General features: G+C 45.8%; 1 protein-coding gene across 1 annotated transcript; it reads right to left on the bottom strand.

Annotated features, from left to right (window-relative positions):
- Positions 1-877: 877 nt before the first annotated feature.
- On the bottom strand, positions 878-13,808 carry LOC129654134 (phospholipase A and acyltransferase 3-like). The gene is made up of 3 exons (XM_055583708.1): positions 13,664-13,808; positions 7,023-7,291; positions 878-1,494 (listed from the first exon to the last, which is right to left on the bottom strand). The coding sequence occupies exons 1-3, from the start codon at positions 13,806-13,808 to the stop codon at positions 1,396-1,398; spliced, it is 513 nt and encodes a 170-aa protein (XP_055439683.1). The 3' UTR covers positions 878-1,395.
- Between the last annotated feature and the right edge of the window lie 102 nt (positions 13,809-13,910).

The raw sequence follows: 13,910 nt of genomic DNA, 5'->3' as shown, positions 1-13,910 counted from the left end.
AGGCCACACGGAGGGATGAAGCTGAGCGGATGGGAAGAGAAGCCACAGAAGTGGGTGTGGGATCAGAGACTTGGGGGCCGTGACAAGCCCCAAGAGGAGAGGACGCAGGATCAATGCGGGCTGGAAGTGGTAAGGCAGAGAAAAAGCTGTGGAGAGCAGGGGAGGTTTTAAAGAAGATTGGCCAGAGCATATAATTTTCATTATGGCTGTGGTTTGGTTTGGTTTGAGCCCCACTGGACATCTACAGACTCCAGCTGCTGACTCCTGGAAGCCGACCTGGGTCTAGTTCCAGGTCAAGGGTCCTGGTTTCCCTTGGTTCCTGTTCTTGCATATCAGTCAGGTTTGCCTGTCTCTCCTGCTGCCGACCTGTTCCTACACAACTGGAAATACCCATTACTTGAGATAACCAGAGCTGGACCTTGTTTCCTGCAGGCAAAGAACACAGCCCACAAATCGAAAGTAAGAGAAAATCACCAAAGAGCTAGAGCACAGCCTGGCATCAGCAAGAACAGAGCCTCGCTGCAACCTCAACAGAATTCATGCCAGGCAGATCTTGATGCATGTCCCCCAATAAAATCCTCCCTTATTGGGTATTGTTTTCATTATTGTAAGAAAAAATGAAATCCACAAACCAAACCAGAAACTGATAGCTTATGGTGTTCGGTGTCGAATTTGTGGTCTCCAAAGGAGAAGATTGAATTGCAGGACCAAAGACGCAGTCTCACTCACTCAGAGTTTTGTGCAGCAAAGATTTTTATTTAAGGTAAAAGGATAGAGAAAGCTTCTTACATACATATCAGAAGTGGGGTAGAAAGAGTGCCCACCTCACTAGTTTAAGCAAGGCATTATATACTTTTCAACTGGCTGCTGAGAATAGATAAAAAGAATGCCTCAAGACTGAGAAAGTTTTATCCAGACCCTCTCCCACAGCATACATCTTGAGATAACATTGGCCCGAGACTTGTCTGGTAGAATGGGTTTCAAGCACTCTGTCCTGGGGAGAGATGTGTTATGACTGTGTAGGCAGTGAGGAAACAGGTTCCCAGGCAACATTTGTTACAGTTGTAATGACTAACATGGAGACATAGAGTCTGAGAAAAGCATACCCAGCAGTAAGATATATTATGCTTAACAGGCCAGTTTTCAAATGAAATAGACTGTTGCAAAATTAACACAGAGCTTTTCAAATTAGCCCGTCCTTGAAAAGATATATCATAGCTTACAGAGCCTACGAGACTAAGGCAAAAGAATATGAAAATGAAAGAAAGTTTACTTCCTCCTTAAAGAGACCTTGGACTCCCTATCAACCTGCCTGTTAACTCTCTCAAAACTGTCTAGCAACACAAGACTCCCCTCAATGTATAATGTCACTGCTGACAAGACACTCCCTTCAGGTCATTGACTTTGCTTCTTCTTTCTTGAGAACATGACTCCAGCAGATAGGGCTATCAGGCCCACTCCCGAGATGGTAGCTGCTGTGACAGCATCTCTGACCTGCAAGAGACAGGAGAGTGAGTCAGACTCTGTGTCAGTAAGCTGAGTACCCCCTGTACATTCAACAAGGATGTGCAGCTCAGGGAGCTTCATGTGCCTCATAGCCTCCTTGACAAACTCAGGAGTCAACAAATACTGGCAGGGAAATGCAGAGAGGAGGGCAGCATGAGGAAGGAATTTGTGAATAGGGCAGCTGGCCAATGACATACACAGGCCTGAAGAGGGAAATTCCCTTCAGCCCACGGGTTTTTAAAGCAGACAGATCCCCAGAGGGAGACTGTGGAAAGGACAGTGAGATGAAGCCAGATGGTTGAAATCCTGGCTGATCAACAGGGAGCTCTTGAGGTACATATAAAGTTTAAGAGAAATTGCTATTGAACCTCAATGAACTCTGATCTGGGTCCTAGCAGAGCCCTCCTTTGTCTTCATCTTTGCTGTATCCCCAGCGCCCAGACGTGCCAGGCGCCAAGTCCTCTCTGCACGTTCTTCGATAAATGACTCAACTATGAATAAGAGTGGTGATGTTATACGTTAAATTATTAAGATATCTTACTTATATTGCTTGTAGTAGAAAAAAAATAGCAAAAGTAAGAGTAAGTTTCAGGGTAAAAACAGAACATGTATCAAATTTCACTCCTTCCTGAACTCCAAATAAAAATAAAGTAAGATATTAGTTTTAGGCATAATTCTACTAGGACACAGAGAACACTAAAGGCTAAGGTAGCTGTGGAAAAAGCTGAATATTAATCCTAAATACAGCAAGTCCCTTACATACTAACCTGGTCAGTTCTGAGAGCACGTTCTTAAGTCCAATTTGTTCATAGGTTCAACAAAGTTAGCTTAGGTACCCAAGTAACACAATCAACTATACAGTACTGTACTGTAAAAGATTTATAATACTCTTCACACAAAATTACATAAAAAACAAGAATAAAGAACACATTTTTTTTACTTCAACTTAAATTCTTTGTTATCACACTCAAAGATACTTGTTGAAAGTGAAAGCATTAGCTGCTCAGTTGTGTCTGATTCTTTGTGACCTCATGGACTGCAGCCTGCCAGGCTCCTCTGTCCATGGAATTCTCCAGGCAAGAATACTGGAGTAGGTTGCCACTCCATTCTCAAGGGAGACTTCCTAACCCAGGGATTGAACCCCAGTGTCCTGCATGAACACAGATTCTTTACCATCTGAGCCATCCTTTTAATAGGGTTCTCATACATTACAAAAAAAAAAAGATTTATTCAATGATTTTTGGCTCACTGGGTCTTCATTCCTGTGTTCAGACTTTTCTGAGTTGCAGGAAGTGGGGACTCCTCTTTGTCGTGGAGCATAGGCTCTAGAACTTGGGCTCAGTAGTTGTGGCACAAGGGCTTAGTTACCTCACCTCATGTGGGATCCTCCTTGACCAGGGATCGAACCTGTGTCCCCTGCATTGGCAGGTGAATTCTTTACTGCTGGGACCACCAGGGATGGCCCTCTGATATATTTTTAATCTTACAGTATAGTACGTTGAAAAGTACAGTAGAGAAGAACAACAGCTGGCATCCAGGGGCTGGTGTCACGTGAACAAGCAAGAGTTACTGACTGGAGGAGGGAGAGGAGGTGGAGATGGTGGAACTGAAGGATCGTCAGCAATAGGAGATGGAGGGCACGCTTCATTGCCACTCGTTCCTGACTTTGCTGGGACACAAGTTGGCATCTTCGAAAGTTCAAAACTTGAATGTTTGTATGTCGGGGGCTAACTGTGTACATCACTTCATGGGAAATAGATGGGGAAACAGTGGAAACAGTCAGACTTTATTTTGGGGGGCTCTAAAATACTGCAGAGGGTGATTGAAGCCATGAAATTAAAAGATGCTTACTCCTTGGAAGGAAAGTTATGACCAACCTAGATAGCATATTCAAAAGCAGACACATTACTTTGCCAACAAAGGTCCAGATGTCTAGTCAAGGCTATGATTTTTCCAGTGGTCATGTATGGATGTGAGAGTTGGACTGTGAACAAGGCTAAGCACCAGGAATTGATGCTTTTGAACTGTGGTGTTGGAGAAGACTCTTGTGAGTCCCTTGGACTGCAAGGAGATCCAACCACTCCATTCTGAAGGAGATCAGCCCTGGGATTTCTTTGGAAGGAATAATGCTAAAGCTGAAACTCCAGTACTTTGGCCACCTCATGTGAAGAGTTGACTCATTGGAAAAGACTCTGATGCTGGGAGGGATTGGAGGAAGGAGAAAAAGGGGATGACAGAGGATGAGATGCCTGGATGGCATCACCGACTCAATGGACGTGAGTTTGAGTGAACCCCGGGAGTTGTTAATGGACAGGGAGGCCTGCAGAGCTGCGATTCATGGGGTTGCCAAGAGTCAGACACGACTGAGTGACTGAACTGAACTGAACTGTGTACAACAGAATCCCTAAAAAAGATCACATATTGACATCACCAGGTACTTCTGGAAGTGGGTGAAAGAGAGAAAGAACTGAGGCCCCTCCTTAACCACAATGAAAATCAGAAGATTTGGGGGTCTGAAAACAGAAGCACATGTGAGGCTGTGGGTATCATACCTCCAAAAAGGGATTTAGAGGCCATAAATATGCGAAATGGAGACTCTTGGCCTTCCCATCCCCTGTGCTCCCAGTACTTTACCCTTTACATAAGAGTCAGGAAAACTCTTCTGGGGAATCAGACTGGCCCAAGTGGAAGCAATGAAAGGTACCAATAAGAGGGTTCCCAGTCTACTCTGAAGTGAACCTCAAAGTCAACAAGCCACTGCCCTCTCTGAGCTCACTCTTCAAACCCCCTACTCTTAATCATGAGCCCACAAACCAGATGTACCAGACATATAGCTGCTGATGCTGCTGCTGCTACTGCTAAGTCACTTTAGTCCTGTCCGACTCTATGCAACCCAATAGATGGCAGCCCACCAGGCTTCCCCGTCCCTGGAATTCTCTAAGCAAGAACACTGGAGGGGGTTGCCATTTCCTTCTCCAAGGCATGAAAGTGAAAATGAAAGTGAAGTCACTCAGTTATGTCCAACACTTTGTGACCCCATGGACTGCAGCCTACCAGGCTGCTCCATTCATCGGATTTTCCAGGCAAGAGTACTGGAGTGGGGTGCCATTGCCTTCTCCGAGACATCTAGCAGGACCTCTGAAATAGAAGACAGAGAGCAAAACAAAAAGGAAACGGCAACCTGGAGAAAGAAAAGATAACATATTTTTTAAAAAGGTCTTTAGAGAATAGAATGTATACAGTAAAGAAGGGGGATTTCCTGGTGGCTCAGTGGTGAAGAATCCACCTGGCAATTCAGGATTCCTAGGTTGGGAAGATCCCCTGGAGAAGGCACTCCAGGATTCTTCTCCCACGGACAGAGGCACTGGTGGGCTATGGCCCATGTGGCTGTAAAAGAATCAAATATGACTTAGAGACTAAACAACAACAACAATAAAGAAGAACACAGTGCTACTAAAAATAACAGAATGTTGAGAGAAAAAAAGCAATACTCAGAAAATAAAAATATGATGGAAATTACAAACCCAAAGACATTTTAGAGATAAAGTTGGGGAAATCTCTATGAAGGAACAGCAGAAAAGATGAAGCTATAGAAAACAGCTTCCAAAGGTAAAACTGAAGGAATAATCCAGTCAGTATAACCTTTGAATAATAAACTTTCCAGAAAGAGGGACTAGAGGAAACTCACAGGTGGGGAAGCAAGAGTGAAATAACTCATGAAAATTTACTAGAACCAAAAGATATATGTTTTCAGATTGAAATGGTGCTTTGAGGATAAAAGAGGACCTATGTCAAGGCACATTAGTGTGAGATTTTAGAACACTGGGTAAAGACAAGACATTACATCTTCTAGAGCAGGAGGGAAAAACAGGAAACCGAGAAAAGATCAGGAATCAGAATTACTTTAGTTTTCATCATAGCAATGCTGGAAGCAAGAAGACAATGGAAGAATGCCTTCAAAATCTTAAAATAAAACAATTTCTAACCTAGAATTACATACCTATGTGCTTAGTTGCTCAGTCGTGTCCAACTCTTCGCAACCCTATGGACTATAGCCCACCAGGCTCCTCTGTCCATGGAGAATCTCCAAGCAAGAATACTAGAGTGGGTTGCCATGCCCTCCTCCTCCAGGGGATCTTCCCAACCCAGGGATTGAACCCAGGTTTCCCACATTGCAGGCAGATTCTTTCCTGTCTGAGCCACCAAGGAAGCCCAAGAATACTGCAGTAGGTACTCTATCCCTTTTCTAGGGGATCTTCCTGACCCAGGAATCAAACCAGGGTCTTCTGCATTTCAGGAGGATTCTTTACCAGTTGAGCTACCAGAGAAGCCCTGGAATTCTATACCTGTACAGACTAGTAAATTAAGTAGGAAGGTAAATTGAAAAATAATTCAGACATACAGGATCTCAAAAAAATTCTCCTTCCATGAATCCTTTTTTAGGAAGCTGCTGAAGGGGTTTCCACCACAAGAAATGTGTAAAGCAAGACAGGGCTTCCCAGGTGACTCATTGGTAAAGAATCCACCTGCCAAAGCAGGAGACATGGGTTTGGTCCCTGGATTGGGAAGATCCTCCGGAGAAGGAGATGGAACCCCCTCCAGTATTCTTGCCTTGGAAGTCCCATGGCAGAGGAGCCTGGAGGGCTAAAGTCCATGGTGTCAGAAAAGAGTCAGACACAATTTAGCTATTCAACAATAGCAACAAACCAAGAAAGAGGTCATGAGAAATGGAAGATGGTGCTCTGGTGCAGGAGAAAAGAGAGGGAAATCTTTCTAGAATAACAGCAAGAGAAGCTCCCGGGACAATAACTGTACCCAGTGTAAAGAGTAACTGGTAGGCAGAAAAATATCCCCCAAAGATGTCTAGGTCTTAATTCCATGATATGTCCTCATTCCTAATACTGGTAAATACATTATGCTTCATGGAGAGAGAATTAAGATTGCACATAGAATAAAGGTTGCTAATCAATTTACCTTAGAATAGGAAGATTATTCTGGATTTCCAGGTAAGCCCAATGTAATCACAAAGTTTCTGATGGGAGTGGGAAGGAGTAGAGTCAGTATCATAGTGATGCAATTGAGAGAGACTCAACCAGCCATTTCTAACTTTGAAGATGAAAGGGAGCCACAAGCCAAGGAATGCAGGCAGCCCCTTGAAGCTGGAAAAGACTAGAAAACAGGTTCTCTGTGAGATCCTCTAGAAAATAACACAGACTTGCTGACACCTTGATTCTACCCCGTGAGACCTGTTTCAGACTTCTGACCTCCAGAACTATAAGACAATACATTTGTGTTCTGTTAAGCCACTGAATTTCTGGCCATTTGTTACAGCAGCCACAGGAACTCATACAGCAATCAGTTCAAGTTCGAGCCTGGCATGTAGAGCTAACTGTTGTCACCATTATCCTATATATCTTAAGGCAACGTCTGGGGCATGTGGCCTACCTGAGTAAGAGAAGCAGCAGAGAAATAAGAAACTAAGAGACCATGGAGCTAGGGACACACTGAGGACCCACCTGGTCGCTGCGGGAGACCCCGTAGTGCAACTCATTGACGAAATGCTCACAGTTCTTGCTGGTCAGACTGTAGCAGAACTCCTGGCCCACCAACTCCTCTGCCCACTGGACGATTTTGCTGGGAGGGAATGGGTTGTACTCGTCATCATGCTTGTTGTTGACCCTGTACAAATCTCTCCCAACCACGTCACACAGCCGTTCCTTCTTTACTATGGCCCTGTTGGCCACTGAAGACATGATACTGGACCCACCAGCTCCCGAGATTCCGCCTGTGGATTCAGGATGAGGAACACGATTGGTCCTGGGCCGGCCCCCAGCCTAGCACCCACCACATCCACAAGGGGATGAGCAGATGAGTCAGGGTCAGAGCTGTGTGGCTTTGGATAAGACCCTTGTGGTCTCTGGTCCCTGGTCTCCTTATCTGAAATGAGAAATGAAGTTCCATAATTTGTTGTGCTTTTTTTTAACCCACAGAAGCTGGCCTTGCACACCCTGTGACACCCCAGTGGCCCTCTTGATTGTGCAAATACAGGCTCTGAGCACACCCGCCTCCCTGGGAGAATGGAGTGTGAATTTCTTGTGATCCCACCAAGACTCCACTTCCTGACACACACAAAGCTGATTGCTGCAGAAAAGGTGGATGGATTTGGGGAACAGATCCTATTCTTGATGTGTAGAGGTATCTCGTGGCTTTAATTTGTATTTCCCTAGCAGCTAAAGATGTTGACCATCTTTATCATGTGCTAATTTTCCATCTGTGTGTTCTCTCAGAAGTGCTGTCCCCTTCTCTATTTCCTGAAATTTTGTAAAAATTGGGACTGTTTCCTTAAACTGTTCATGAAATTTGCTGGGGAAGCTATCTAGACCTGGATGTTTCCATGTGGAAGATTTTTTAATTAAAAATTCAATTCCTTTACTAGGACATAGAAATAGACTGTGTATCTATTTTATCTTGGGTTGCTTTTGATAGTTTGTGTTTTTCAAGAAATTGGTCTATTTAATCTAGATTCCATATATATGCATGACTATGCAATATTTGTTTTACTCTTTCTGACTACTTTACTCTGTAAAACAGGTTCTAGGTTCATCCACCTCACTACAACTGACTCAAATTCATTCCTTTTTATGGCTGATTAATATTCCATTGTACATATGTATGCTATCTTCTTTATCCATTCATCTATTGATGAATTATCTAGGTTGCTTCCATGTCCTGGCTGTTATAAATAGTGCTGCAATGCACACTAGGGTACATATGTCTTTTTGAATTGTGCTTTTCTCAGAGCATATGCCCAGTAGTGGGGTTGTTGGGTCACATGGTAATTTTATTCCTAATTTGTTAAGGAATCTTCATACTGTTCTCCATAGTGGCTGTACCAATCTACATTTAATCTTAGTCATCAAATGTAATACATACATACAGTACATAATATGATTTTCTTATCTTTTCAATGTCTGTGGGGTCTTTAGTGAAAACCCTTCTTTCATTTCTGATGTTGGTAATTTGAATCTTTTCCCCTCTTTTCTTTGTCAGTCTCACTAGAGTTTTACCAATTTAATTGGTATTTTCAGAAAAACAGCTTTGACCCTATTGATTTTCTCTACTGTTTTCTGTTTCCAACTTTATAGATGTCTGCCCTTATCTTTTCTATTTCCTTCTTTTTACTTGCTTTGGTTTATTTGGCTCTCTTTTTCTAATTTCTTCACGTGAAAGCTCAGAGTACTGATTTTAAACTTTTCTTTTTTCTACTATAAGCATTTAAGATAATACATTTTTTCTCAGCACTTTATCTATACCACACAAATTTTGATATTTTGTGTTTGCATTTTTGTTCATTTTAAAATGTTTGCTAACATCCATTGAGACTTCCTGCCAGAGGACTCTTGCAGGCTATATGCCATGGGATCATAAAGAGTCGGACACGACTGAGAGTCAGACAGGACTGGCATTTAGACAGAAAATCCTTCCTTGCTTTCAGGGACCAGATGGACCGCGTTCTTGTCTAATAGCCACTTTGAAAACGTCTCAGCCAGATCTCCAGGTAGAGCGTTTGACCTGCCTGCCCTAGAAAAACCAGATGAACATGAACCTAAGCCATCCGTCTCGCAGAGAGTGGCTTCTTTAGGGAGAAGGGGTGATGCTCAGTCTTCATCATATGATGGGCAACCAGGACGGTGCAAGCACTTGTCTTGGGCACCAGCCCCCACCCCTGCTAAGACATGGGAAAGGAGGGAGGGTCCTGGGACTGTGTTGGCGGAGTCCGTGTTCACTCAGGTGTACATTCATATGCCCGGGGCTGTGCGGATGTGTTTCTGCACGTGTGGACTCGTGACACAGCATGCACAGCATCTTCCCAACATGCCCCAGCACCAGGCCCACCCAGGGCAATGCTGGGCAGTCAGTCTGTGGACAGACCCCCAAGCCCACCACCCTGTGATCGTGGTGCCCATGGCCTCCTTCAGCCCCATCTTTAGGTCCCCTCTTGCCCTCAGGATGCCCGTCTCTCATACCTGATGTCTCGAGAGATGCAAGTTGGAGAGATCTTAATGTGACCCAACACGCAGTTCAGGGACCAGAACCTTGTGGGATCACACAGCTGTCAGCAATGGGATGGACACCTGCCACGTGGCCCTTCCACCCACACAACAACCTGACAAGAAGCATCATCCCATTGTGGAGGTGCAGGAACCAGGGTTCCCAGAGGGTGATGCCCTGCTCAAGGTCACTTGTGCCAAGAGCCCAAGCCGGGCCTTTGTCCACATCTCCCACTAGGCACCCCACAGTCCTGCCTGACTCCCTTTCCGCACCCCATTCCTCATGGTCTGTGTTCCACCCCAGGGCACCCCAGCTGCAAGAACGAATCATTTTTCTGTTCCCGCTACATTCCTGATCTGAGGAATGATGTTCCCTGTTCCAACCCCTCTTCCAGGTTTTCTAGTCCCCAGAGAGGGCCATCCGAAGTCCTCCAGCTCCCTAACACATCCTTTCCTTCTTCCCCACACTCACACCCACCCCTGCCACCTGCATCCAACCACAAAGTCCAGTCAGTGCCCACCCTGGAAGTTTATCCTGAATTCTCTGCCTTGCCCATCTCCCATCCACTGACTTGGTCCAGGCCAGCCCCTACCCTGCCTCTGTGACCCCCTCTACCCTCTGACTGCCCCCCCTCACCTCCTATCTCCATCATTCAATCCCCAAATGTCCCCAGTTGTCTAAGACCACAGCTGGGACACTAACAACAGCTAACAATAGCAGATGCTAACAAAGGCAGTCAGCTGTGTCTCTACTTAGAAAGGAAATGGGGCAATATGTAGGTGCAGAGCACCACAGAGCAAAGCCACACAGGCCCGCCCTTCCTGAGAAATATGATACCTTTTCCAGGAATTGACTGAGTTTCAGTAACTCGGGGGCTCTCTACATATCCACGAGCCTGCTTTGCATCCTCCTCCCATTCCCAGTGAGTCAATCTCCCCTGATTTTCCATCCAGGTGCTGTCTGATTGTTGGAGAACTGGTTCCTGTCTGTTTGTAGCCTTGAAATAAGTTGGTTTTCACCCAGATGAGAAGCAAGTGAGTGCGTCCCATATGTTGATTGTATAATCAGTAGCCATCTCTCCCCGTGATGCATATACCACAGTCACTCACCTTCTCCCAGGCTCACAATCCTGCTGTTCATCAGGCAGCAGGCAACCCTCCAGCTCCAGTCGATGCACCGTGAGTGGTCTGAAGCTGCTCTGGAAGCCCCTTTGTCTTTGCCCACGATTGGTTTGGAAGGGGAAGCATGACTCAGTTCTGGCCAGTGAAGAGGGAAAGCAGGCCAGCCAGGGGGTTATAGGAAAAACTGTATTCCCTGGAGGAAAAGAAAAAAAAAAGACAAGTGATGAGAAACATCTTCCTTTAGTGCATTTGGACATCGCCAGGAAAAAATGTGCCCCTTGAGGCTGCTGCAGCCATGGTGACCAGGCAGGGTGTCACTGGGGACACAGCACCAGCATGATGGAAAAGCCTAGGTCCTTAGTGGCCTCGAGGAGCTACTGAAATGGATCTGAGTCACCAGCTTCTGTCTTCCTGTTACAGAGTCAGTGACTGCCCAGGCTGTCAAAACCTGTTTTAGTTAAGTTCTGCTTCTTGCAGCCAAACACATCCTACAGGGGCATCGAGGTCCTGGGTCCCACATGCCACGAGGCACCCACTTCTTGAAAGCTTGTCCCGTGGAGTGCAACACCCTATCTGGCCCACCCCATGGCTTCTGCCCCAGTATCTCCTAGAGTCATTACAATGGCCTAGAAGGTGTACTAGGGGGTTGGCACCTCTGAGCCTCTAAATGCCCCTCTTCCTGGAGTAGGAACAGTCGTCCAGGATTTTGTTGAAAGAGACCTTGGGTTTCTCAAGCAAGGCCAGATGATAGCACCAGCCTCCTACTCTACTTCCAGGGGGCTTTAAAGTCCCAGCGACTTTATGTTTTGAGGTAGGTAATCATTGACCTTTCCACTTACAGCAAATCATAGTCTCCCTTTAAAAAAAAAAGAAAAAAAGTTTACAGCTTTGTAGTTTTTAAGAAGAGAAGAAAAGCGAAAGTGAAATTCTTAACTTTAACATAAAAGCTGGTGTGAGAGTGGAAAGATTGCAGTACTGCTCTGGCTTGTGATGGCTTCGGTAAGTCCCCTGAAACTCCCACCACTGACTCTAAATGAGAAGGCAGCTCCCGTCCTGTAAAGGCCGGGTCTTACTCTTCCCAGAGCCTGTCTGGAGAAGGCTTTCATAGGAAAATATATTGGTTGTTTAAAACTCCCTTTTCCTGCTGAAACCGCAAGGTCTTGGGGCAGAGTGAGCTTCCTGTCTGCACCCAGCGCAGTGGGGGGTAGGGACTTCCATGGGGAGGAGTGGTGGGTGCTCTGGGGGCCACAGGGAGGAAGCTGGCGTGGCAGCAGAGGCGGCAACCCTGGGACAAGGGAGATGAGTGCGGCCCACCTGCTCTGCCTCCTCCATCACCCAAGGCATCAGTCCTGCTGCAGAGAATGCACTTGCATTTCAGCGTTCTGTTCCTGAAAAGCTCTCTCCCAAGCAGCCAGTGTTTCTGAATGAGAGAAGTTTCCATGGGGGGGGGCGGGGCAGGCTCCTTACCTAGTGTGCAGCTGGAAAGGAACAAGCCAGATTCCTGCCATTACTGAAAATCAACCAATTCTGGGAAGAGGTGTCATATTTCTCAAGAAAGGAGGCATCAAGCCTCGCTCTGAGCTACTTCGTGCCTGGTTCCTGCCCCATTTCCTTTCCAAGTGGAGACACAGCTGATGTTCTGCCTTTTCCCTGTCTGCTGTTGCCAGTACCCCGGCCATGGTCTTAGACATCTGGGATTACTTAGGGATCTATATGTTCTCCAGATAGAGACAGGAAGTGGGGTGGGGGTGGGGGCTTCAGGGGTCAGAGGGAGTCACAGAGGCAGGGACTGGGCTGCCCCAGACCAAGTCAGTGGACAGGAAATGAGGAGGCAGTGAATTCAGGGACAACTTTTAGGGTCAGCCTTTTCAGTTCGACATGAACTTGACAAAGAAAGGGGAGATGAGATGAGTCCAAGTTTCTCTGTAGATAATTTTGCTGCTGGGTATGTGTATATATATATATATATATATATATATATATATATATATATATATATATTTCTCTGTATAGCTCTCCTTTCATTGGTATTTGCCTGGGACACAGTGAACTCCTTGAGTCTGTGTACCTACTGGCAGCTTATTACTTGACCCCATAGTACTCATGTCCAAAATGTCTTTTTCTAATCCATAAACTCCTTGAAGGCTGGGTCTCTGCCTTGCCTTTAAGTCCTGGATTATTCATGGAAAAGCTCATTTAAATTCCCCTTTGGGGAGCCCTGTGCTCAGTCGCTCAGTCATGTCTGACTCTTTGCAACCCCATGAGAGGTAGCCTGCCAGACTCCTCTGTCCATAGGATTCTCCAGGCAAAAATACTGGAGTGAGTTGCCATTTCCTTCTCCACTGAGATCCCTGACAACCTCCTAACTCTCACCCAATAATTCATGTACTTTTTTTTCCTTCTATTTTGGAAAACAAATGAGGTTCATAAATTGTGACCATTGTCCAGTGTTCTGAAATCGGTTCTCAGTAAGGTCTGGGTGACTTCTTCTAGGAAGATAAATTATAGTTACTGCAATAAGATAGCATGACTTGTCTGTAAAATTGCAGCAAAAAAGATCTTTTTCCTGCCACATGGGATGCTTCTTGGCAGTTCTAGTGCTTCTATAAATAGAAATGAACTGCCCTTGACCCTGCTTCACAGCCACTAGAGACTGGTGATGAGCTAGTCCCACTGCCCATCATTGCTATCCTCCCCCTCCTAGGGGAGGCCATACATGGGGGAATCCACACTCCCTACTCATCTTTGATGGAGTCTCTCAGTCAGGCCAGAGTTTGGAGGTGGGATGTGGGCAGGCCCCTATGGGTCTGTCCCCTAAGAGCAAGGGGTGAGTGGAAAAGGACAGAGGGCTGGAACAACCTCAGAGGAGCTCTGTCTCCAGGTGTCCCAAAGGGATTTATGGTTGGTTTAGACGAGGGAAGTCCAGATCGGAGTGCCCCCACCTGCAGCTCTTAGCACAGTGTCTGGTATTGGGACCTTAGTACATTGAATGACAGTGATCTTGAAGATCTCCTGACTGTTCTCAGGCTCTGGGCCACTGCTCCCATCACAGGGCGGGGCTCTGATGAGCGTTTCAGCATCCTTCCCACCTTCCCCTGCAAACACACACAAACCCTCACTCCCACACATGCCCACTGTGATGTAATGAGAAATGTATATTTAGTCTTGGTCCTGGGTTCCTGCCACAGAGCTTCTAAAACCCGAGTAATTTCCTGAGCAGTAGGGTAGAGA

This window comes from Bubalus kerabau, chromosome 5 (assembly GCF_029407905.1).
Source record: "Bubalus kerabau isolate K-KA32 ecotype Philippines breed swamp buffalo chromosome 5, PCC_UOA_SB_1v2, whole genome shotgun sequence".
NCBI classification, from domain to species: Eukaryota; Metazoa; Chordata; class Mammalia; order Artiodactyla; family Bovidae; genus Bubalus; species Bubalus kerabau.
Note: the sequence above shows the minus strand (reverse complement) of the source record. Positions and strands in the feature narration are given on the sequence as shown.

What these genes read in the sequence shown, in the direction of transcription:
- LOC129654134 (XM_055583708.1), bottom strand. Translation starts at nt 13,808, where the DNA reads ATGTGTGGGAGTGAGGGTTTGTGTGTGTTTGCAGGGGAAGGTGGGAAG. An exon ending in CAAGATCACTGTCATTCAAT is followed by an intron (nt 7,292 to 13,663) that starts GTACTAAGGTCC and finishes CTGAATCCACAG; the next exon opens with GCGGAATCTCGGGAGCTGGT. An exon ending in GGGTCTCCCGCAGCGACCAG is followed by an intron (nt 1,495 to 7,022) that starts GTGGGTCCTCAG and finishes TGTCTCTTGCAG; the next exon opens with GTCAGAGATGCTGTCACAGC.